The sequence below is a fragment of the Aulonocara sp. 'chitande type north' Nkhata Bay genome, linkage group LG10 (genome assembly GCF_057382095.1).
Source record: "Aulonocara sp. 'chitande type north' Nkhata Bay isolate Kocher_YH1m ecotype deep benthic linkage group LG10, A_spYH_male_GT1.1, whole genome shotgun sequence".
NCBI classification, from domain to species: domain Eukaryota; kingdom Metazoa; phylum Chordata; class Actinopteri; order Cichliformes; family Cichlidae; genus Aulonocara; species Aulonocara sp. 'chitande type north' Nkhata Bay.
The window spans coordinates 26,016,899-26,043,593 of record NC_141353.1 but is presented as its reverse complement, the minus strand read 5'-3'; the positions used below and the strand labels follow the sequence as shown (position 1 = coordinate 26,043,593).

The following is a 26,695-nucleotide window of genomic DNA, read 5'->3' as shown; positions in this document are numbered from 1 at the left end:
GGCGGAGTAGTCCAAACGCAGATTCACTGAGTGCTCAACACAGACAGCATCGTCAGAAGGAAGAGCGCAGGGCAAGCTAGCGAGACAGAAGTTAAGGTCTCCTTACAACATGGACCTCCCCCACTCTCATTCAGATCTGGCGTTGGAATTATTTTGGTTTTCATGTGACGTATGACCCTGAAGGTAAGCGAGTCATGGACTAAAGTAAAACAGTATGTTGGATGTGCCATGCAATGCTCAATTACATGGGTGGGAGCTAGTGTGTTAGCGCAGTTAGCTCGTTAACGTGTTGGCCGTCTAGCCCCATGCACAGGGCGATCGGCGGTAGCTCGTTAACGGAGATTTGCCGTGTTGTGGCGTTAAGGTCATTTCAACGAGATTAACCTGAAAGCACTAGTGGGAACACAACGAATATGACTGCACATTTACGCCGACATCATCCTAGTGCAAAGACAAGTGGAAGCAGAAAAAAAACAAGCAAGCATGCTACTAACTTTAGCCGAGTCATTTAGACAGCTGTTAGCACATGATTCTCCTTATGCTGCTGAGAATATAGCCCAGAAGAAGCGGATAGTATAGCTTTTATTTTGGAAAGAGACATTTCTCTGTAATAAACTCTCTTTTCCAAAGATGAGTGATTCCTCAATCAGATACAGGGCTCGCAATATCGCTAGCCCGACGTCCCGGAGCTAGCGATTTTTTCAGTCGGGCTACCAAAATCTATCTCTGCCCTGCCCGTCGGGCTATTGTAGGAAGGAAAAATATATGTCAATGCTTTTGCATTCTTTCAGAAATGTAGCTGGGTAATTATGTCATTGGCATCGGTGAGCCACTGTCAATATGTGACATATTGAAATCGCATTTGAATTTGCGCTTGTTTTTTTGCTTTCACTTTGCAATCGTGTGAACTGTGTATAGAGAGCGACAGCACTGATCTGTGAGTGATGATAATTTGTGCACCAATTCCTCTGACATCGTCTTATTAATCGTTAGCTTACTATGCAAACATGACAAGTGAAATCTCCCGCAGCTTAAACATGTGAGAGGTTGATCGCGCAGAGAATCGCTGAGCTTATGCGAGTCGGTGTGTAAAAGCAGCAGGATTTATATTTGACTACGATGACCTGGATGACTGAGAACCTTCACAGACAGATATATATTTTAGTTCTGCTGAGCCAAATAAGACAGGTCAGGGTGAAGAAGTGACAGCCAAAGAAAAGCTTACCACAAAACGGAGAAGTTATGACAAATCAGACTATAAGGCAAAAAGAAAGTGCAGCTTTATGGTTTCATGGACAAAATAATTTCTGTGGCTGCAATATGACGAGCTAAATAACCAGGGCTGCACATAAGTGGTCCGCAGGTGCGCATTCGCTGTCAAAATAAAAAACGCGCACAAGGGTTAGGGTTAAATTTAAAAACTGTACTTTTGAGTTAAAATATATATTTATAATTTTAATAAATGACAAATTAAAAAGGCATGAACATTTTTTTTGTATCGAAAAAATATCGAACCGTGACACCAAAGTATCGAACCGAACCGAACCGTGAATTTTGTGTATCGTTGCACCCCTAATATATATATATATATATATATATATATATATATATATATATATATATATATATATATATATATATATATGTACATACACACAAACTCTTTGATATCCCACCTGTGATTTTTTACTACTGAGTCCTGAGGTGCCGTTCAAAACATATTTTTTTCACTTCTTCTCAGTATATGGCATCAGACACGGTTCGGATGGCAGCTTGTTCTTTGTGTGAGCGCTGCAGAGCAGGCACCATGCAGGGCACAGAGAGCACAGGCCTGAAGAAACCTTTCAGTGCGCTCGCTACACACTGCTTCAACTCAGGATGGATGGCAAGGAGGAAAAAGGCGTAAAAAGCAACAGGGAAGGGAGTCGCCGCTATTATGCAGAAACATTTCTCACTAACATAAATCACTCGCATCAACAGCCTTTACCGGCTTGACACTTTTCAAAAGACACATAAAGGACATGATAGGAATGTGAAAAGGATTTCCTCCTGCTCTTTCTATAGTCCCCTCTCCCTTCTTAGATCTGAAATGTCACATCCGTAGCTATTAGCCTAGCTCCGTAGTGCTGAACTCTGAAAAGACATTCAGTCTACAATTTATGCCCCTCATTAGCGTGAGACAAGACAGTGAACAAGTCCTTTTGAGATTTCTCTGAGCGCCAGCTCCTCATCACAAGCCCCTGGCCTGAATGATGCGTGGAGCGACGGCGCTCCCCTCCACGCCAAGGGCAGGCTGATTGCCAAGGCTTCACTCAAAGGTCATGCAATTAAGCTTTGTTCCCGCTTCAATAAGGCTTTGACTGACTTACTGTGCTCCTCCGTCTGAACAGATGTGATTTTTGGCCTCAAGCGAGCTAAAATTCTGCCCTCCATTCATGTCCACAATCACGTATTCAAAGAAACGAGTCAGAGATAGAAGAATCATCACAAAAAAATTAACATATGTGTAGCTTGTCCACAAATTTAAATTCTAATATTGATATTCAGGGATGAGGAGGCAGTGTGGTAGAGGTTAAGTAAGTTGGATTTGGAGCCAGGAACTGCTTGAATGAGAGTCTTATCAGCGATAAGCTCTTCTCCCCAAATGTCCTTGGGCAAGGCATTTAACCTCTAAAGTGCTTCAAAGGAGCTACTAAACAGCCTTTCAGTGTTGTGGAAAAGTCTTGAGCCACCTCTTATTCTTTATATTATTGAAATACACAAAAACATACATGGAAATACAGTAAATAAGGTACAAAATGTTTTTACAATTCTAACAAGCCTGAATGTCAGCAGTGATTAGACCTGGTATGTCTTAGACCAGTGGTCCCCAACCCCCGGGCCATGTAAGTCGTTTGGTACTGGGTCGTGAGAGTTGAGGCCTGATGTGAAATTTATGGTTTTCAGGGTTTTTATTGTTATTTTTTTATTGTTTGTATCGTTATCTCAGTATCCCTGGGTCTTCTCCTGTGTGTTATGAATAAATCTTCTATTTTTGGTACTGTTACTGGTTTATTTTGTTGTATTTATCCGCGACACCTTAAAGGCCGGTCCGTGAAAATATTGTTGGACATAAACCGGTCCGTGGCGCAAAAAAGGTTGGGGACCACTGACTTAGACACGAATAGCTGTCCAGGCTTCTTAAAGGACATTCAAAGCTCTTCGTTGGACGCTGGCTGGCTGCTTTTTGTTCTGTTCTCTCCCAAACTGCTTCAACGCTGAGGTCCGGGCTCTGGGGAGGCCAGTCCACGACTGACGGTGTTCCATTGTGTGTTTTTCTATCGCGACCTCCAACACTGCTGACTGAAGTGCAGCCACATGACAGAGCCTGCACCATGTTTTACAGATGGCTGTAGACACTCACACCTCAATAAATAATGACAACAATTTAAACAAAAAATTAGTCCTGTTGCAACTAACTGCCAACTAACTGTTGGTACAAAAGTATCATTTTATCCTTGTCAAACTGTCTTCCCTTTAGCAATTTTCACACATTCAAATAAAGAAATGGACACAAATGTTCTGTTTTTGTGACAGACTGCTAGCATAAAGCGCATAAAGATACAATTTGAAACTGTTTTTTGGTTCTTGCCAAGTTGTCTACTATGTATAGACACAGCACTGGTTTTCCTTGAAGTATTCTTTGTGCTTGAATTAGTAAAAGATTGGAATTAAGTGACTTAAGATAAAAAGACTTCTTTGAAAATGGTCAGATATGAGGTCGGGACTGAAAATAAGTGAAAAAGCAGTCCTTCAGAAAGTCTGGAAAACTATTGCTCAAGACCATTTTAAAAGACTAGTTTGGCTTCTTGGGAGCAAGATTTAAAGAAATTAATGGTGGCTAGGGCTGGGCGATAAAATCCACATCGTGGTATAATTTGAAGCACGTGCGGTAACGATATATATCGCGATATATTCTTTTCTTCTGTATAACGTATTTTCCACACTATAAGGCACACTTAAAATCCTTTAATTTTCTCAAAAATCGAGAGTGTGCCTTATGTATGAATTCTGGTTGTGCTTAATGACCTCGAACCAATTTTGACGTGCAGAAATCTGTTAAAAAGTGTTTTAGTACAACTTTGGTAAGCCGCACTGCTTGATGGATTGTCAGAGCATTACGGCTGCTGTAGTGAGGAGCTTCGCGGAGTAATCTGGGTCCAAAACTCCGTCCGCTTCAGATCCCAAAGTCAAACGAACACTGAGAGTTAAAAACGGTCTAAATTCTTTCATCTTTAATAAAATCATCAGCGTTGCTGCTTTACCAGGTGTAACAGTTAAGTTTAACATCCAGAGTTAGAAGTTAACAGGAAGTTAGCTCGCTAGTTTCCACCTAAACATGACATACCATGTTCTGACTGAGAGATTTTTGAAACTAATTAAAACGTACAGCTCTGCTACCACTTCCAACATAAATTAAGACAGAAAACTAAACAGCAGTGACGTTTGCAGGGTTACTGAAGTTGGACTACCTGGTATATAATGTTGTGCTACGTGATTGCTAGCGACACAGCTATGTTAGCATAACATTAGCACAGTGAAGCTGGAGGATGAATGCCAACTTTTTTTCCACTCGATAAAAGTTAACGTGAGGGATTCTGGTGGTCAGGGACAAATGCAATCGCATAGCTGGATGCTATACACAGGCCAAACTTCAGTCAGGAGAACAACTAAGATTATTCATCCACAATACGAGGTTAGTTATTAATATACTGCAACAACATGGGAATAGAACAGCTGCGAGAGAATTCAACATTAATGAATCAATGTTACGGAAGTGGAGGAAGCGCAGTTTTTGGATTTCCCCATATTTCAAAAGTGCTTCATCTCTTTGCTATGACTGTCGGCATAATTTGCAGATGATAATGGTTGTAGCCGCTGCGATGCTTTTGATCAAAACAGGCGCAGCTTGATGACATCATCAACATGCGCTATCGCGGTAGAGCGGTATAGTCAAAATCTCTGAGCCCCTAATGGTGGCTCAACATTTTTGGACAGCACTGTGAATTGTATTGGGGCAGCTTGGATGCCTAAATATGACAGAAAAAAATAAGTGAACAAATTAGAGCAGAATTGTTATAATAAATGTAATATCTGCTAAGTTTTTTTAAGTTATAATTTTAAAAAAATCCAAAAAACTAACTTCCTGTTTAAAAACAGAGATTTCCGCACAATAACTGACTAAACCAAGGCATGCAGCCCCCAAACCCACTCCAGTGGATCAGATCAGTGGAGGCTGTGCTTGTACTCTGCAGCTCCCAGGTGTGAACATGTGTACAGTCATGAATATGAAGCAAGATTTTTTAGAGAGAGCAAAAGAAAGAGGGCGAACAGGCATCGAAACACTTCCTCCAATAAATAAAGTTTTTTAAAAAACTGGGTCACTGACAAGAAAGAGTGAAGGCGACTTAAGAGGCAGAAGCGATAAGCCAATTTCCCCCTGCAGAGTCCAATGTAAAACATCATTCTTGGTACGGCAGCTACGGCAGGCGATCTGGTGAAATGGCAAGCAAAGGCTGGGGAGAGAGATGTGACCTAGTTTTGGAGGAGATGTGTGGCTGAAACAACCAAACAACTGCATGATTAATGCTGCTTTGCATGTCTGCATCGACTGCAACTTGAGTCGGTTGTTGTGCTTTTTAGAAGCAAAATTTACTAACAGGGAACAACACAGTGGATCAAATGAAAGCCAATCTGTGTCTGCTCGCCAAGAGCTCCAGGAGATTTACCTTAAATGCAGCTTTCTAAAACAAATATTTTTTAAAAAGACATAAAAAGTCAAGCTTTTTTCCCCCATTTTTTAAAATAGCACATCAGGGGTGGTATTTGACCCAAAGAACAATTTCCCTCTGTCATGGCGGCTACATCAGCTCCCTCAGCGCCGCTCCTCGCTTCCCCTACACTACAACTTTGAAGACCTGCCATTATCCACCAGATCCGCTAAAACTTTCCCACTGAGTCTGGTCCCAACTCACACAGTCACCGATGCCAGCTTGTCACTGAACTCTTGTCATCCCGGTCCCATCTCTGCCTGTCCTGTTAACCAATCCAAGCCATCTTTTTTGACACCCCTTCTTGCCCCCTTGGTTCTGTTTGCTGGTTTGGATCACCTTTTTGTGCTCACTGTAAGCCTTTCTTATTTCAGCACTCGCTTGGTAAGCTTCATTTTCACGCCTCTCCTGTCTCAGTCTCTGCCATTGGCTTTGAGTTCTCCTTTTAACATCTGATGCATTAAAGTCCACCCGTCTGGTGTTGTGTGCCGGCCAAAGTAAATGCGACGAGAGTGGGCCCGCAGGGTCCTAGAACAGTACATCAACTTCTCAAGTGGCTTCATATTAACGCCCACTCTGATGCTAGATCTATTTTTAAAGCAGGAGAGATCCGCTGACAGACACGTTTGCCTTGTGTCGTCGATATGAGGCGTTCAACGAGATGCAGGAATCTCCTTATTTTCAACTTTCATACCATTTTGTCCTTCAGTCTGCTTTATCTGCTAGACCAGGAAAGCTCTACATAAATTTATGCCTCCCATTCAGTACTTTCTTTCCAAACTCATCTCTCTCCCTCTCTCTCTCTGTAGACTTTTCCACCCCATCAGGTGCAGTTAGTGTCCAGCCCTTTGATGTTCTGCCATGAAACCATCAGACATGACCGAAAGTACAAATATGGGCCATGAAAGGCAAGCGCAGACACACACCGACTGCTGATGGCTAACTAGAAATAAAACAAATGCACATGAGTGCACAAATATTAGACAAAATACACACCCGCTGATTATTGTTTATATTTCCCCAAAGAAGTTCTCTGGCCAACGCTGCTAAGTTTATGTGTCAACAACAAACTTTAGAGCTCTGAGATGGAAGCACAACAAGTGAAAATATCTACAAAAGCAATGTCCAAAATAACAGTTTTTCAGCCCTCACTGAGGTCGGCGCAGGCTACACCTAGTACTGTCTACACCTCAGGACAACTCATTTTGAACTGAGCACTGTACTGTGCAAAACTACCGAGCCACCCCTCATTTCTTTATGTTTTCCTTCTGATGGGCCTGACTTTTTGGTATTTTTTTGTTTTTAAAGTGATCTTGAGTAAAAATGTTTGCAGGCTTGCTGAAGGTCTTTCAAGGTGCATTTCAGTCATTTTCAGTCTGGACCGTGTACCTGATTAAGAAATGGGGGGGAAAAAAATCTGGTCCTTCAGTTGATGTTCACTGAAGAAATGGTCTCAGTGGGAGGGTGGCTATTAGGAAACAGGGAGAAAAGGCGGAAGTATGCTGAATTATACAAGAACCTGCCTTAACAACAGTGGTAACAGGTCTGATGGAGCGATTAACTTAAATTAGAAACAGCTTCAATTTTCACCATGACAATGATACCAAACATATTGCCAATGCAGTAAAAACATAACTAGATAGAAAAACACACAGTGGAACACTATGGGCTTCTCCCCACACTCCAGAGCAATGTGGGATCATCTTGAGAGCAGAACAGAAGGCAGCCAACATCCAAAGAAGAGCTTCAAATGTCCTACAAGAACCCTGGAGAACTAGTCCTGTTGCTAATCGGACACGTTTTCTTTTCTCTTACCAATAAGTGCAAACAATGTGTTTCTATTTAACTTTTCAACACCTGGCAGGTGAGCGAGGGGGGAGCAATGCTGACAGTTTAATACGATGGTTCGGCGCTATGTTGGCTCGCGGCGTGTGAATGTGTGAGCGTGTCCGCATTCGTTTATTTGCACTCATCTCCCGGCTGGTATGTGTCGACATGCAAAACTCTCCGCCATCCATCCAGCCTGCTCATCCATTCACTAGGCTTGGCACGTGTGTGTGTGTGTGTGTGTGTGTGTGTGTGTGTGTGTGTGTGTGTGTGTGTGTGTGTGTGTGTGTGTGTGTGTGTGTGTGTGTGTGTGAGAGAGAAAGAGACAAACTGTAACATCAACTTCGAGCTGTTTGCATCTGGTTGCCATGGAGTTTCACAGCTGTTTCCACCAGACCCTAATGAGCTTCAGCAGCTGTTAGCTTAGAGGACACACACACGTAAAAATACACTAACATGTATACATACAGTACACATTAGTTAGTTTGTATCGTTACCTGTGATTGTTTACTTGCCTTATTGTTCACATATACAAGATTGCAGAGCATCTGAGCCAGCAGTAAGGCTGATCTAAATAACAATATATCACAATCACGACTCTTGACAGGGATCCATCTATAACATCTGCCTTGGAACAATAACCCTAATCTTGACACACAAGCTGTTAAAAATGCTTTGGTTCACACAGTCTGTCAATACCCCGAGGACAGATTTCAATTTCCCTTTTATTCTCTTCTACTGGAACATGACTTTAACAAGTATTAAAGTATAAGGCTTGATATGTGTGAAAAGCACACTATAACATAGTGCATTAGATTAAAGGATGGAACAAATAGCTTATTTCACAATTTAAAAAAAAATGTAAATGTAATGTAAACAAAACAGATTCCTCCTCTGTTTAAAAATGAGTTTTTGCACAGTCTTACTTATAAATGGGCAGATGATCATATACCTCCACCTCAGGAAAAATGGATCTACAGTTCACTGTAAAAAATCTTATTGTATTAATTTCATCAAGCATTACAGCTTCTGCTCTCAAACAGATAACAGTATGAAGATTATTAAATCCAGCATCTGAAGTTCTTCAGCGGACAGAACAGGTAGCTGTGGTACTCCTAATGTTAATGCTAAAGCCAACGAGCATGACCTAAATATTGGAAAAGGTGGACCCAGCTGTTCTACTCAGACAGGGCTTGGATGTGGATTTAGTAAGTAAGGAGTATCTCTCTGTTATTTTACTGCAAATTAAAAGGACACCAGAAACAGCTCCTACTTTCTTATCAATGCTATAGATGAGAAAGACACCTGTAGCCGTGATAACTATAAATAACAAAGAGCCAAAAACTATAACGTCAAAACACTTTGAAGACATTAAAAGGACTACATCAAACTGACAAAGGTAAACTTTAAGTTTTTAAGTTTTTCACTAGAAAAGGGGGGGGAAATCAGATATTAAAAATTTAAGAAACCAAGCAGACTAAAAAATTAAAGCTCATGCAAAAATACCAAAAACTGAGGCCACCTATTGTCTATAGGGAATATTACACATTTTAGCTAGTGTGTGTGCAGTTTCACATTTCATCACATCTCTCACTTTTCAAAAGCGCAAGATGGTGACAATGAAAACGCTCATCTATCTGTAGAATCCCATACAATTCGCTGCTACCAAATTTCCACTTCATATTAACTGTACGGACAATGCTTTATTTTTTTTTACCTTTTTGTTACCTTTTATAGATAACAACTTACCTATGTTTGCATTTTTGTTTTGTTAAGGCTTACAATTAAAGGTGCGTATTGGTCAAAGCACCGTTAGCCATTCACTGTCTGCGCTAATTCCAATCGCTGCCATGTCAAGTGTATTTGTGGTAGAAATGCAATTATCTAATTAATACTACAAGTTTTCTGTGCAGTTAACTGTCCTAATTTCCCTTACATTTTTGTAAATAAAACTCTTATCCATTTATCTATTACTTAGCACTAATTAGCATGTGCCTGTGTCTAACGTATAGATAAAGCTTGCTAACATGCAACTGCAAAACCCACTCATTTTTGCTTTGTAATCATATCATCACTCAATATATGATTTCAAAAAATGAATAAATTACATATAAGCAAAATAAACTTCTCATCCTATAAAGCTGTCTTTAGGTTACTAACATTAAATCATGCTCACTAAAAGGAAAATCGAGGCAGTATTAATTAAAATCTTGGAAGTATTACATATCAAACACCTTAAACAATAAAACAATCTATATTAATCTCATTTTACTTTGGTTTACTTTCACTGAACAAGTGCTGATATATTGTATACCACCCCTGCTGATGTAAAATCCATATACAGCATCTACAGCTGACTTCTGTCTCCACACACACACACACACACACACACACACAGTTAAACAACAATGCTATCGAAAGTGCTTCACACCTGCTCATCATCTTTTTCGGCAATCCCCCCGCTGATACCACTTCCTTCCTCCCATGTTGCACCAGAAGTGGCTGATATTATCATTTCTAGTTCAAAGCCTTCTTGCTGTAAATTGCCTGTAAAGCCTACTCAGGTGACATTTATCTTACCCTTCTCGCCTCCACGGGGCTGCTGGATATTTGTTATTGAAAATACTGTGACAAGTTGAAAGGTGTGAAACTAGTGCTTCCGATCATGCCATCCCGCTTTGGTAGGCCCAGAAAATAAAGCAATCATAATTTGCGACTACATATTATATATTGCCATATTGTTTTGATGATGATGACGGCTTAAGATGCATTAATCTGGATTAATAAGCAGATTACAGTACTTTGACTGAGTGTAGGTATTCTATTTGTTTTAATCAAGACTACCCACATGATATAGCATTAAATTTTTTTTTAAATTAATCGCTTTTAATTTCATGCCTTTGGTGGGTACACAATATTTAACTGTTCCCCTTCCCAGTTGTAAATAGCTGATTAACTGCATCACTGATTGCAGGTCACAGCTTTTGCTAAATGCCCAGCTGCAGACTGTATACAGCTTATTTCTGTTCTGTTTATACAATATAAACCTCATTTTGTTTGTTGAGATTTGTTAAACCCTAAAATACCATCTGGGTCACTCCTGTCCCAAATAGCTTTATTTTTTTGTATTACAGCATTAAATATACTTTTGATGAATTTTACATGCCTAATTAAATGCGGTACAAAAGTCCTCATTTCAAAGGCAGCAATCTGCTCAATAACAGATCATCCTCGTTAAATTGTGTGCAACTCACAGAGTAAGTTATCAAAATATCAAGGTCACAGAGACCAGTTGCTATTCATTTTATTCTCTAATGTTAACTATGCATATTTAATATTCTGCAGCTTTGCTCTCCCTATGCATACACTATGCATAAAGGAAAAAACACCAACAGACATCATAAACATAAACCCTTGCTGTGTCTGCTCGCATCTCCCAATAGAGACCATGACGAATGGATTGATTTTTCCCTCAAAAAAGATTTTTGTAAACTAAGCTTCTTTTTCTGTGTAAGCTGCATGTAAGCAGTAGCAGACAGTTTTCATCTCTTCACACCTGCAGCCTTGAACTATTCCCAACAATGCCAATCTCATGTTTTCTATGTTTATGCATCTAGCAACCATTGAAATTCTCCATCTCCACCCTCATCTAAAACAAGATAAAAAAAAAAAAACTAGGGAAAAAAAGGAAGCATTTGACTGTGTCCTCCTTCCGCCGAGAAAAAAACATCTAAACCACTTCTAAGAAAAGGCAAAGCTGGAGTACGACTCGCAAAGGCGCAAATAAAGATGGCTCATTTTTAGAAAAGCACTACGTTGTCATTACAAAGTCCATAGTGTTTAACATTTGCCACACCTCCCTCCGACCAAGAGTATGCATCAACCCATAAACTTTTAAACCCAGAAACCCACATTTGGAGCTACTGTTCAATTTTCTCACCAGTGGGGATGCAAATCGTGAGGATTCTTCACTACCTAAAAATAATGTTTTTGTTGACATGTTTTTAAAAAAAGCATGTAGTTCCAACCACTGGACTAACTACAAAACACGCCATGTACAGTAGTTGACAGAACCAGGCTTTTCATGGAAGGATGAAGGGGAGGGAGGTTAAAAACTAGAAGAAATCTTTGATAGAGCACACTTAAGCATCATAGCCTAGAAGTCTATTTCACCCAGTGAACCATTTCGAGAACAAAAACCACATGGAAATGTGACATTTGTTGTTTCGCTCGTCTATATTAGCCACATTTATCTACCACTTACATACTTCCTTTCATCCTTTGTCATTAGCTAGGTGAAAAAAGTGAAATAGTCATGTCACTCGTAACAACAATCCAGAAGGAAACTACAAACTCTCATTTAAAAGCTGCTGAGTCTACAGCTTTGCAGAGCGTCTGTTTTCGGTTTGTGTCCAGGCTGGTGCTCACCACACTTGGCAAGCAAAGGAAACCTCACTCCTGACCCTGGAGAGTAGTTAACTGCCTATCAAGTAAAAACAAGGAACTAATGTTAGCATTATCAGCAAGGGAGGAAGGCCTTTTTTCTTAGGCATGTGACGTTTGAACTATAAAACACACAGCAAGGTGTTGCTATCGCCTCAGGACGATTCACACTCTGACAGCAGTTGCAGCCACCTCTGGTTGAAGTGCTGACAGGCAACCAGTTAGTACTCAAAGATGGGTTAGTCCTGTATTCTGGCTTAAGGACAGTGTCTTTGTTAGCTCCTCAAAATGCTGTCAAAGGATGACTTCCCTTTGAAACATTTAGTCATGAGCCCAATTAACAGGCTAGAAGGAATAACTACACATGTAATCAAGGAGTTTTTTGAGTCATGTGTGGGTTTTCCGTATTCATCAATGCCATTTTTCATTGCAACCCACTGCCTCCTCATTAGCTTTGTATGAATTCTGAAGATGACACTGAGCAATTTCAGAAGAACAGTCTTCCCTTGATTTTGCAGGGTAATTGCTTATAATAAAAAAAACTAGGTCAAAAATTAAAGAGACTTTGAGAATTAGATCCAACTTTTACACCTGGTAAATTACCGTGCAAAGAGATCCTGATTTTTGGATTGGCTGTCAGAAAACAATCAGATACAAACAAAGTCCTCTAAAGTTGAAAAAGTAGGTCAGACACTGATAATCAACCTCTTGATTTAAACGTGAAATAACGAATCTGAAGTTGTCCTCCAGCCTTTCCGGAAGAGAATTTTAAAAAATGACTGTAACAGATATAAGTGAGTTATAAGTGATTTACAAGTGAGCACTTTTATACCAGCAATAATGTTGTTGAATTATACAATTCCTGATTGAAACCATCCATCCATTTTCTTCACTGTTTAAATCGCATGGCTGATTTAAATGGTCTCTACTTATCTACACTAAACTCAATTATGGATATTTCTAGAGGGTTAACAATCAAAAGCTTAAAGAACCTAGCCTTCTGATGGTTGCAGTAGGTGGACATTGTCAGTTAGCAAAGCAACATCACTTTGAATGTTTGCAATATTAACAGGTAAACTCAAAACGTTACAAATAATGTAAAGATTCACCGTTTAAGTAAAACAAACAGAGATCTAGCAACCAGCTTTTGCACCTGTAATCATAGAACCTAGGGTTACAGTAAGTAACCAATCCCACAAATCCCTTCCTTTCGCATGTTTGCGAAATGATATCACAAAATTGTAACATTACCTTGTCAATGCGATGGACACTACGCCAAAGTGGAAACAGAAAGGCTCAAAGACCCAAACAAACTAAAGTGGAAAAACAGCCGTGATATTTCTATCAGCACCAAGAGAGCAAAAAGCACCAGATTTTTTACATTAAATGAGTTAAGCTGTCTTGACACCAGTTCAAATGCACTCACAACTCTTTTTGAAAACTTTGCACTGAACCTTTGTCAGCTGCCACCCGCTTTTTTTTTGTTTGTTCAACCTTTCTTGTCACTCACTGCTTCGGAAAAAGCAGAAACATTACTTCAAAACACCATCCTTTATGAAAGAGCAGCGTGCCCCGGAGCGAGGAGGCAGCATTATGAAAGGGAACATGGCCCCTGGCTCTTCAGCTGAGGCCCGGGTCAGAGCAGAGAGCTAAAGTAGTAATTACTGAGAGACTGATTGCTGACAGGACCTTCCAACAGCCTGTGGTTAACTGGATGGAGCTGAGGGGGAGGAAGCATCAAATGCACAGGCCTGACAGATGCTCTGCTGATGACTCGTACTTCAGGGTGGTTCGGGGCATGCATGCCATTTTGCTTTATTCATTCTTCTTTTAAAAGTCACTGAAAAACAGAATATTTGAGCTTCTTCACTTTTGCTAGTTTTTGACATTTCTTTTGAGCCACGATGCAGAGATACAGATAAGGTGGGAGCAAATTAACTTAAAGTATATGAATTCATTTTGTTAAAGAACTTTGTCATTGAACATCCTTAGAAGCCCAGATCTGCCGTCAGAGGCAGTTACCTCCTCTGCGTTATTTAAAAATTCCCCCCCTGCTAATTTTTTAAGAGTAAATGCAATTTCTTCCAAATGGCAGATTTATTTTTGAAGTGAAACTCTTCAAAAAGCAAGAGACGAGTTCTCCTTAAACAGATCAGAGCCCACTTCACTGAGAGTGGGAGCAATGTGTGATTGTGGCAGGCAACACATTGCCACAACTGGTAGAGTGCACCATTTTCCAACTGGATTATGCCAGTTTCTTGCTCAGGGTGGTCATTTGAGAGCCCGTGGCTCATTCATCATGACCATATGGATGTTACAACCTGGTATTTTAGCCAACCAATTTATGCCATCAGTGCGCCTGGTTGATTTTGCTGCGGTGACGGAGATGGCTGTATTTACATTGGACAGAAGCGACCGTTTCACTGATTCACTGACTCTCAAATGCCTTTTGTGTGAATTTATTTGATTTCCACTGATTGTGTACGCTTGGACAGTGGAATAAGCATGTTTTGACATATGTTTTTATCAAATACTCTGTGGTCTCTTACAGATCTGCAGTGGCAACTAGCTCTGAAACATGAGACGGTAGCAACAATGCCCACATTACATGCAACCAAGCAAACAAAGGATGTGACTGGGTATTTGAATATCATGGACAAGCTGACCAAAAATGTTTGAATGTGACCATTTCTGCCAATTTTGCAAACCAAAAACAAATTTCTTTCATTGAAGTGGAGCAAAATTGTGAGCTTGTCACGGTCAAACAGAGACTGGGTTTCATTAAACACATGCTGGTGTACTCTATGGGTCTGAGTCACTAAACCCAGCTGCCAAACTAACTTACCTCTGATGGTTTCTTGTGCTGGTGGCGGACCCATGTGCTGCTGGTGCCCGTATTCTTGGATGACCTGGACCACGACGTCACTTGACCTGCAGGAATAACAAAGACAGCAATGATACCACAGTCAGTGTAAGTATGTGAATTCTTTTTAGAGTTTCTAGTTTTGCTCTTCTCCTCTGCTCTCAGTTTAACACCTTATCTCACCATGTGCTCTACTCCAGAGCCGAACGAAGTTAATTTGGGAAAAAAACAAACAAAAAACAAAGTTGCCATACTATTTTAGAACCTGAAATTACCAGAACTGGTTATAATGGAGGAGTTTAAGTCCCTTTCAAAGGAATGAAAAAATAGCACACTTGGCAAACACTCTTGAAACACATTTGGGCACCTTTTTGGGCGTTTATCTTGAAGCATTATCTAAACAGACTTTAGTTTCCACTTGCATCTATATAATCAGCAGTGAAATGTCATCAAAACGAGAGCGTGAGCTCATCCAGCTCACAACCCATCATAATTCCCAGGTTGTTGTAATGTGTGATGCACAGAAAGACGTTTTCTTCGAAAGCCCCAATCACACCTTCTCAATGTTATTGTCAATCAACAGAAGTACTTCCTCCATGAATATGATCAATAAAACCATAATCGTCACCATCGAACAGGATACAACAGGTGTAGCACAGTGATATTTCGAGCCACTGCATCATTTGATATTTCATCAAGTTTCTTTATCCTTTAGTGCAAAATGTATCAATACTGAATCTTATCTAATCTTTCTCTAAAATCACTGTCTTCTTCTTTCGACGGCTCACTTTAACGGTCTTCGGCTCCACCGCCTGTCTTTTTGTGTCACCGTCTCTGAACCACACATCATAGCAGGTCTCACTACCATCTTGTAAACCCTCCCTTTCACTCTTGCTCTTCTTCCTCCTTCTGTCACAAATCCCTCCTGACTCTCACATCCACCAACTCACTGCTGCCTGTACTCTCTTCTTCATCTTTCTCGTGCACTGTCCATTGCTTTGGATGGTTTACCCCAGCTCAACCCTCATCCACTGCATCTACTCCTTCTTCACTGACACACCTGTCTACCTCTTTTTCACACGTGTATTCTGCTCTCTACTCTCACTACAGATCACAATGTCATGTGCAAACATCACAGTCCATGGAGATGTGTTAACCCGTCCATCACCACTAGAAACAACAGAGTGCTCAGAGCCAATCCCTGATGTAATCCCATACCCACCTAATCATTCCAACAGCACACTGTCTCACTGTCCTCATACATGTCCTGGACCACCCTCACATACTTCTCTGCTACTCCTGACTTCCTCATGCAGTACCACAGTATCTCTTGGCACTCCATCATATGCCTTTTCTAGATCCACAAAAACAGTGCAGCTCCTTCTGATCTTCTCAATCAACATTCTTTGACCAAACATCATATCTGTAATTCTCTTTCTCAGCACGAAGTCATACTGTTCACTGATCACCTCTCTCCTTAACCTACCTTCAACAGCTCTTTCCCATATCTTCATGCTATGATTCATCAGCTTTATCCCACTGCAGTCACAGCTCTGCACATCACTCTTGTCCTTTACAATCGGTACTAGCACCAACCTCTCACCTAGACCTCCATGTATGTCATCAGTTACGTCACTAGGACCGTCTATCCACTCTTTGTCCTCTTCATAGGTGCACTCACTTCTTCTTTACTGCACTTGCCCATTTATTAACGTTCCTCCATCTTTCCTCCTCTCTTTTGCTCTCTCTCTGATTTTCTTCATTTATCTTTGCACCCAAATAAGGTTTTAACTTTTTAAAAACCTTTTAAACTCCTACAACCATTCTTGCTGTAGCAGAATTCACCAGTAGATTTCAATTAAGGATTCAAAAGATGTCTTGAAAGGACTGCACAGAAAGTTGTTTGCAATTAATTGCATTTATTGCAATAAAAACATTCTAACAAGTGTTAATCTATTCAAAACAGAGAGAATGACATTCGTAAATGTATCTTTGAAATCTGCCCTCCTGGATGCCACAAAGGAGACAACCTACCGAAGAGCTGCAAACATCTTTTTCGCTACTCAGTGAAGTTTTCTGCTGAGGACCAGAGGAGAAAACATCAATTTTTTTTTTTTTCTGGCAGACAAATTAGCCTTTTCTGACCTTCCTTTTCTGACTCACAGCTGGAAAGAAGGGAGTGTTTCAAGTCTTCATTCATCTGGATCAGAACACAAAGCCAACTTAATCTGCGTTTGATTTGTCAAGAATGTTTAATGAGTGTGAATGTTGATTTAAAGTGGGGAAAATGAGGAACAGGTCTCTGGCTGTAGATTGGACTTCGAGCGCACAGCGTGTGCTGAAATTCACGCCAAAGAAATTTTATGGAGAAATTTGTTTTGCAGAGAGGGTTTACAATAAAACGATAATACTTTTTTGTTGTTTCTTTAAACACTGTTAGCCAGCACCAACCGGCGGGGAATCGGTTACTTATTAGAGAGCAAGAAGCTGCTCATCAAAGGTTCTTAAAATGAGCATGCGATGGGGTTCAATACTTTTGTAATTCACACCAGTGGAGGTGATTCAAACGCAGCAGAGAAGCATTTAAAGAAAGCAGCCAAACAAAAACCTTCTTTGTGACTTTGAACGCCCGTGGCAGCACTACCACTATGAGTCAGACCTTTAATTGAAGCAGACTGATGATGATCTATTAAAAGCTTTAATAAGTAATGGCCGCATAAATAGCATCTTGTTAAGCGGTTAGTCCACTGTGGTCCTTTACAACCTTATTAATACACAACCTAATTGCAGTTAACCAGACACCGGAGCCAATATCCCACCCACCGCTTCAATCAACAGCTGTGTGTGTGTGCGCACACCTCTTTCCAAGTGTACCTGTACATGTTTGTGAATGGAGGCCAAACCGATTGAGGAAAAGATGCCCCTTATGCTGTTTCCTAAATTTAAAATAAATAAACCCCAAATCCTCCTGCGACACTTTTCTCGTGTGACCATAAGAAACTCACTAAAAATTGGATCGAATCTGCAATTAAATTATATCACACGCATAATGGATAAAACATAAAATCGACACGACATTCTGCGATTTAACATCTGCGACCGTGACTTTATGCGAGTGTGCATGCGTGCGCTGCCTCCCACTCAACATATTTCCCTTTCCACAACAGCAGTGCTGCCACCCCGCTAATGTTGCTCATGACGTCTGAGGAGCAAACTGCGCTGAGAGCCTCTCTTCAAAAATCACCAACACTACACACACACACACACACACACACACACACACACACACACACACACACACACAAAAAGACATACTGTATTGGAAGCCACTAACACATCAATGTTCCTACATTTTTTCACCATACACAGTTTGCCTACATTGTCAGTCATTACAGCACACACACAGACATATTTGTGTGTGATCTTTTCCTCTTTAACGGTCCGCTCTACTTACAGATTGACACACTACAATAATACAAAGAAAACAGAGAAAACCCCAATAATTATATGACCTCCCCCAAACAAGCACTTTGGCGACAGTGGGAAGGAAAAAACCCTTTTTTAACAGGAAGAAACCTTCAGCAGAACCAACCTCAGGCAGGGAGGGGCATCGGCCGTGACCGGTTGGAGTGAGGGCATCTCAGAGGAAAAAGTGCAAACAGAAGTTGCACTGAAAGTGGTCCAGAGATGCAAGATACAGAGCGCTTCAAGGGAATGTCAACACAATATTCAAAATCAGCTCATACAAACTTGATTTAGACATAACGCAGTCCCAGAACGTCTTTATTTTTGGCCTTTCCGGCTTTATTTGTTTTGCTTAAGGAATAGACAAGAAAGAGGGGGAAAGACCAGGGTAGGTAGTAAAGGGACAGTCGGGCCCTTTGGATTTCAGCAATAAGGTATTTGGGTGCTTGCTGGACAAACGAGCTAGAGTGACTGCCAGAACTTCTTGACTGCACCTTCAAATATGAATCCTTCTGTTTCTTTTCTAAGGTGTAGGCCAGCAGTCCCCAACCTTTTTTGCACCACGGACCGGTTTATGTCCGACAATATTTCCACGGACTGGCCTTTAAGGTGTTGCGGATAAATACAACAAAATAACACCAGTACCGATACCAAAAAAAGAGGAGATTTATTCATAACACAAGGGAAAATACCTGGGGAAACTGAGTTAACAATAAAAACAATTTAAAAAATTACAATAAAAACCCTGAAAACCATAAATTTTACACCCGAGCCTCAACTCTCACGGCCCGGTACCAAACGGCAGGGGTTGGGGACCGCTGGCGTAGATTCACAGTGTGCTTACCTTACAGGCTGATATAGGACACAGTGTGTGGTGCTGTATGTATATACAGTATCTGTGTCAGACAGAACCAGCCTTCATTCTTCAAAGTTAAACTGGGCAGTTAGATCCTAGAACGGCCAAGAATCTGTTATTAGTTTTTTAATCATACATCTCAGTCGCAACATCGTTTGACACCTACACAGCAGCAGCCTCCACCGCAAGCATCAAAAAAGCCAAACAGCTTCCAGAAGTCCGATGATGAATGACACCTCACTCAGACACCGCTGATTTTCTTGTCCACCATTCTCTGTTTAGTACTGTGTTCCATGCGTGTAAGCGTCGAGGGTATAAAAACAGACTGCACACTAATCTGTTAAGGATTTTTTACATTTACTCATGAATCTGCACTCCTCAAGAATGTGTGTGTCCAGGCAGGTTACATCTACACGTGCCCAACATAGTGCAGCTGCAGAGCTCAATCACTGTGGCCAGATAACCAAAACAGGCCGCGGCGCAGTTGGAAGTTACCATCGTGGCCGCGTGTTAATTAAAAGCCACGCTGGATGCACAGCAGCCAAAATTATCATGGGCATCCTTCAATTAGAAACCTGATAACCTCCAGTGAGCAGATGCAGCTGGAGCCCACACTGCAGTGAGCAGGGGAAGCTAACAGCTAAAGGCTGATTATAAAGCAAAGTGCATGGCCTCCAACGCGGGGTGGCTCGGTCACGTCTGCAAAACAGCCTGTTAAACCTGTTGTAAAATGCATTATACACGCGGGGCTGTGACCACACAACAGTTAAGCCCTTCAGAGGTCATTTTAGCCTGTAGTGTAAACAGTTTGAATGACTACATTTCCCAGATTTAATCCGGCTGCAGATCCCCACTGATCAGCCACGACTATACTACCTGTCTAATATTGTGTACGGCTACGCCTCGTGCTGCCAAAACATCCTGGACGCCTCGATGCATGGGCATAACACATCTTGGGTGTCCTGTGGCGTCTACCGCTGTGAAGTTGGCAGCAGTTTCTTTGGGTCCTGTGGGTTGTGGGTGGGGCATCCAGGGATCGGGCCTGTTCCGGTGCATCTGGCAGATGTTCAGAATTTGGAATTTAAAGGCTGCAACCAGGCTCTTTGTTGTGTTCCTCAAGACATTCCTGACGCCCGCTGTCTTGCTGTGGCGAAGGCCCCTGTCATCGAGGAGTTCCACTGCAATGTTTGGTCAGCGGCAGTATTTAAATTGGCGGTATGTGTGAAAGAACATTTGCATGAATTCCACAGTCCAAGATTTCTCAGCACACTGGAGCTCAATGAGAAGGTATTAAAAGTACTGACAATTCTTCCTGATCAGATCCCTGTTTAAGCTTCTAGAGTAATGTCAGTGCTTCTCTTTATCTAATCTCTTCTATCACTACAGTTCCATTTATATTAAGCTGAAATACCAAACTGGATTTAATTCCAGAAAAAGATTGTCACAAATGAAAATATTTTGCTCTGGCGTACACACAAATGTACCACAAGATGGGTGAGAATACTTTTATCATTATAGTTTTCAAGGCACCACGCTGTGAAAGGATAACTCTTTTATTTATACTCATTTAGACAAGCATTAAAATAATATCTGAAAACCTCATTAGCGCAGCCGGGTTTAGCGACACCAAAACAAATGCCAGGTTCTGTTGTTTTTTTTTAATTGTACAGCTCGCTTTCTGATGTGTCTAATTTTGATCTGTTCTCTAATATTGCCAAGGGAATAGCCAAACAAATATATTTGCTTACTGCAAAAATGCGTGCCGCGAAAATGCCAAGAATTAGTCACACTGAACTGACAAAAGCCGAGAAGAATGACATTTAAAATGAAATTGAAATCGCTGGCTGTCTTCAGTGAATAAACCCTCGTATTTTAAAGACAGTCATCAGCTGTTGTGGCCATTTGTGCTTGTATAACAACGTATTTCATTCGAAGACTGTTAAAAGATTCATTTCTCTACAGAAGCTGCCAGTGTCAGACATGCGGTAGTCTGGCCAGATGTTCCTATCCTCTCGTCTTAGAGGATTGCCTGTCTGCTCGTCTTAGAAGTTGTTTGAGTTTGTGTCATTAACTCTGGGAGGAAAACATATCTGCCACTCCGTCAAACCATGCATCCCACCCTATAATATCAATTTGTCACTCAGCTAATTAACTATGTGCTCAACATTAAATGTAAAGCACACAAGGCCAGACATAACTGCAAAATGCAAATGTGACATGTCCGCTTTATTGACTTTGAGTCTGCGTGTATTAAGCACCTTATTTAGTAAAGTGGGGAGCTCAAACACATCCAGAACTGACATCCAGACATGCCCTGCAAGCAAAAGACGGCTTTGTCTGAGATATCTAAGTCCAGATATTAATAAAGAACCAAACCTGATGCACGCCAAAACATTGTGAGCTGAATCTACTTTTTCGGTGGTGATAAAGAGATGCCAACCTCAGCAGAGGTTGGCGAAGGCGTGAGAATTGACGCGATAATGCAGCTTCTGAAAAGAAAAAAAAAAGAGCGTGGTTGCAGTTTGTGGTGTGTTTACTGACATAGTTCATCAAGTTCAACTGCACTCAAACGCAACTTCCAACTTTGTTTTTAATAATTCGTATCGTAATAAACAGCATCAACTTGATTTCCCCGGAGAGATCAGGGTTTATCTGGATCTGCACATCTTCTCTTTACTTTAACAAAGTATTACAAGACTTAAATACACAGACCTTTGTACCAGTTAGAGAAATTGGAAAAGACACAAGGGACTGTACAATATACAGTCAAGTACAGATCTTAGCTCCACTGAAATGTTGTGGGTGGACCTGAAACTGATGATACGTGCAAGAAAACCCTCAAGGTTTTGCAAATAATGGAACTTTGCATGGGAAGAATGGTTAAAATGTCACACGCAGGGGGACATCCATCTATCTTCCTAACTTCTTATCCGATTCAAGGTCGTGGGGGCTGGAGACTATCCTAGCTGTCATGAGGCGAAAGGTCAGATACACCCTGGAGGGGTAATCCAGTGCCCCTTTATGGCCCAGCCAGAGAGACAGATAACAAGTCATACGGTCAAAGCAATCTCCAGTTAAGCTAAAACACAAGGCTTTGGACTTTGGGAGAATACCCAGAGAGAATCCACGCAAGCACACGGACAACATGCCCCACGCAGAGGGGTCCTAGCCGACTGAAGGATTTAAACCAGTGTGAGGGAACGGTGATAACCACTGGATCAACATGCAATTATACAAAACACCTACAAGAAGGTTTTTCTGTTAAAAGGGACAAGACGAGCCTCCGAGACCCCCAAGTCGTACTTACTACACAGATGGCTGTTTTGTGTTGCATAAACTGAAAAAGATGGCTTTCCTTGTGGTATTGCCCAAGTAAACCACCTGTATTTGCAGGCTCCGTTTCAAAATGCCTCAAATTTTGCAATCTGCTCGTCCAGTAATGATGCACCACAATCTGTTTTCGTAGCAACATCTCTCTCAAAGAACGACATTTTCCGACAAATTCGCACTTATTCTAAAAATAAAGACTTTATTCTTCAAACCTTAAGTTCTTATTCCCACCGGTGATTTCTGTTATGCTAACTGGTTAAATCGCGCTCATGTTTCCAGTGTAGCTCGGTTTTAAAATGGCAAGTCTTAATGAGCAGAGGGAGGACAACCATGAGACAGGAGGAAAGTCTATATGGAGAGTGAATACGAGAATTGGGAATTGACGAAGACCAGGCAGCTCACCGTATAAAAGCAGCAGAGGAACTCGCTTTTCTCACACTTTCAGGATTCCATCGTCACACACACACACACACACACACAGATACCCTTTCCCTGAATCCCAACTTACTGTCAGTGGTGTCAGAGTCGTTGCTGCTCGTGGAGTATTTTCTCCTCTTCTTTTCGCTCTCCATCTGTTAGGGGGGTGGCAGGCAGGCAGGCAGGCAGGCGGGCAGGGAGGGAGGGAGGGAGGGGGGCAAGAGAGAGAGAGAAAAATGACGAGTGAGAAGATGTTCACCATGAAAACACAAGTGTTAATGAAATAATGTGCTGATGGCACCAATCTGTCAGAGCCTCCAGCAGGCAGCCTGCCAGAATAAACTGACTTGATCACCGTTACACATTAGCACTTTGGACTCCCTGGGATACAGTTGTTCCATTTTTCCTCCCACCACCCCACAACCACCACCACCACACATACAGAGGGAATCCTTGTACTAGTCGACAATGAATCCATCCTTTTATTAGCCTTGTATTCACTGCCAGCTTTGGCACAAGACCCTTTCTTATGCATCTGTTTCAATACTGAAGGTACTCCTTTCTTCATTATAATGGAGTGAAACCAAATCAAGTGAGAGCAAAAAAAAAACAAAAAAACACAGGCTTCTCTCATCCAGATAAAATCTAGGACGCTTTCTAAAGCTCTAAGCAGCTGTGTTTCTTTGTGATAAAGCGCACTAAAAAGCAACCTCTATCATCTGGACATCTCTTTCTAATAACAGCATTATGTTCATTTGTCACCTTATCTTTCTAATTCTAAGATAAGCACTGAAAACTAAAATTGAGCTTTGGGCCGCTATTCAGTTTGATCCAGAAGGAATTTGTTCTACTGCAAAGTCACAGCAGTGTTTTAGTGATGGGATTAAAACCTGCTTTCACTCAGTGATGTTTTTTTAAAGAAGTGGGGAAGCAAGCTGTAAAGGCATAGAAGATTATGAGATTTTTGACCACCTTTCGCTTTGTCCTGCAACATTTTTCAATTTCCTTCAAATCCACTGGGAGCCTTCTGTACTAAGAGACGCAAAGGCGCACAAGAGCAAAGCAACTCAGTGGCGATTCCTGCACATTTTCAGTTTTACTGATTGTGGGGTTAAAGGAGCTTGGAAAGAAAAGCGTCTGGACTTCTTTAAGTTGCTTGAAGACGTTTCACCTCTCATCCGAGAAGCTTCTTCAGTTCTAAGGTCAAATGGTGGAGAGTCGCATGATAAGGTGGGGCCAGGTTTCACAATGAACACACCCGAAACTCTGGCTGATTGGGACCCACGCCCAGTTTCACACCTTGGCTCAGGCGATTAGAGGATCATCAGGGGGTCCTTTTGTCCCTCTGTGGGGGGATACTCCCACTAGGTTTATATCTGGGACTCTCCACCATTTGACCTTAGAACTGAAGAAGCTTCTCGGATGAGAGGTGAAACGTCTTCAAGCAACTTAAAGAAGTCCAGACGCTTTTCTTTCCAAGCTCCTTTGACTACGATGACCTGGATGACTGAGAACCTTCACAGACTGATTGTGGGGTTACAATGAAAGGCCTGCAGGGAGAGCAGGAAGCAGGTAAAAGAGAATGTAGAGAGGTGGAGGCACGCTCTGGAGAAAAAAAGGAGTGAAAGTCAGTAGAAACAAGACAGAATACATGTGTGCGAAATAGAGGGAGGTGTAATGATGAAGATTACCTGGGGTCAACCATCCAAAGCAACAAGAGAGGTAAAGAAGAGAGCGCAGGCAGGTTGGTGAGGGTGGACACGAGTGTAGTGGGGGGGGGGGATGTTTGACAGCAAGAGTTAAAGGGAAGGTCTACAAAATGCTTACGAGTTTAAAAGACCAGGATGAGCATCAGAGTACGTGAGAGGGACAGCTCAGGTTGAACCATTTGGAGACAACGCTGGTGAGGCAAGGCTGAGATGGCTTGGATGTGCACAGAGGAGGTGTAGTGGATATATTCAACAAAGGATATTAAATTTTGAGTTGTCAGGCGGGAGGAAAAAAGGAAGTTCACAGCAGAGGTTCACGGATATAGTGAAGAAGGATGTGCAGAGGGTGGTTGAGACAGAAGAGGATGCCAGGGGGGAATCAGAAGAAGATGAAGATAAAGTTGAAGGAAAAAGAAGAAGAGTTGACAAAGAGGTATACGGTGCTCTACCGAAACCTCCTCGCTACTGCTTTGCAGATGTTTGTATATGAGGCAGTGATTTGCCTGCAAACAGTCATCAACAGTAATCAAAATGTGAAAAGTGCGACAGAAACATCTGCCTTCAAAGTAAAGCTTTCGAAACATGTTTGCAATACTAAGGAACAACTTGTACAATGAAAGTGTTTCTAATTTTCACAGCTTCACTACCGCTCAACAAGTAGCGGCGGGAGGTTAACAAAAAAATCATGCGGTGGTCTTTAGGTCTAAAAGACCAACAAACAGAAACTAAAGGGAGCAAGGTAACGTAAACAGACTGGAAGTAAAAGCATATTTCTATAGAAATTCTCCGCTTTGTGTTGTTTTTTGAAGATCGGAAACGCCTTCGATGTGCTTATATGACGTAAAAGACTGCAAACACTCGATATAAGCGAGAAAACTCCAAAGGACTCCTTCATCTTATGAGAACCAAGAATACAGAAAGTTTGCCTCCTCCGCAAAAAGACTGCAAAACACTTGAGTCATAAAGGATATCGCTCAACATGAATGGGCCCCTGCCAAGAGATCAGCTTACTGTACATAACACAGCAGATGCATTTAGTGTATCAGGGAGATACTCAACTTTATTATCTAACAACCGTTAATTTCAGATGTAACCATTTCAAGCTGGTTTTATTTTTTAATTAGAACAGATACATGCAGTGCAAATTTAAAAGCCACCGGGTACCCATATCCACAGTAGCCTTCCAATTATGTAATTTAGCTTCTTATGTATATTACAGCAAGCATCTGCCTTGCTGTAATATACATACATAATAAAGCCCCCTCAGGCTTTATTAATGATTCTAATATTGAAATTGAAATATTTATTTCAATTCAAATTCAAAATACTGTTAAATAACTTTTTTGTCGATTTCAAATATTTAGCCAAAAATTGGTTTTGATTAGCCAACAAAAGTTTCCCCAAAAGCCGTTAAGCAACTTTGTAAATAAACGTATCCCTTTGAAGCCAAATGTATATTTGATACATGAGGTTTTGCGACTTCTACACCATGAGATGTAAAAGGAGCTAAATAAATGGCACATTTTATGCAAAAAAAAGATTGAAAACAAATTAAAAAATAACATATTCAACAAATTACTTTTTTTATTTTAGTCAAAAGGTTCAATAAACACTCCATTTAAAAATATCTGGAGACCCTCTTTTCGTAATGAAATAAACTATGTGTTTATAATATTTGTGAACGCTCTAGAGGAAATTGCATTCTTCACTCAAGCAAAGAGATTGACAGTCTGTGTCGTGTCAAAAATCACTTAAGCTTCGGCATCTTTTGCCACCCTGAATTTGAGCATTTCTTAATTGTAAAATGTGGGCAAAGATCAGAAGGAACCCACAGGCATGAAAGTCAAAATGCTGTCAGATCAGCACACAAATAAATGCAAAGTCAGACACATAAATGTTAACGATGGTATACTATAATGAGAGACTAAAAATAAAGCTTACTTTCACAAACTGAGTTTAATTTAAAATCCATCTC

General features: G+C 41.1%; 1 protein-coding gene across 2 annotated transcripts in view; it reads right to left on the bottom strand.

Moving 5' to 3' along the window:
- The window catches only part of jade2 (jade family PHD finger 2), a 235,657-nt gene that overhangs the window by 181,875 nt on the left and 27,087 nt on the right, over positions 1 to 26,695 (bottom strand). For both annotated transcript variants that reach the window (XM_086309289.1, XM_086309291.1), the window contains exons 2-3: positions 23,103 to 23,166; positions 14,926 to 15,011 (exon numbers count right to left, since the gene is read on the bottom strand). In XM_086309289.1, the coding sequence (XP_086165415.1) occupies positions 14,926 to 15,011; positions 23,103 to 23,166 (150 nt within the window). The remainder of the gene's footprint in view (positions 1 to 14,925; positions 15,012 to 23,102; positions 23,167 to 26,695) is intronic.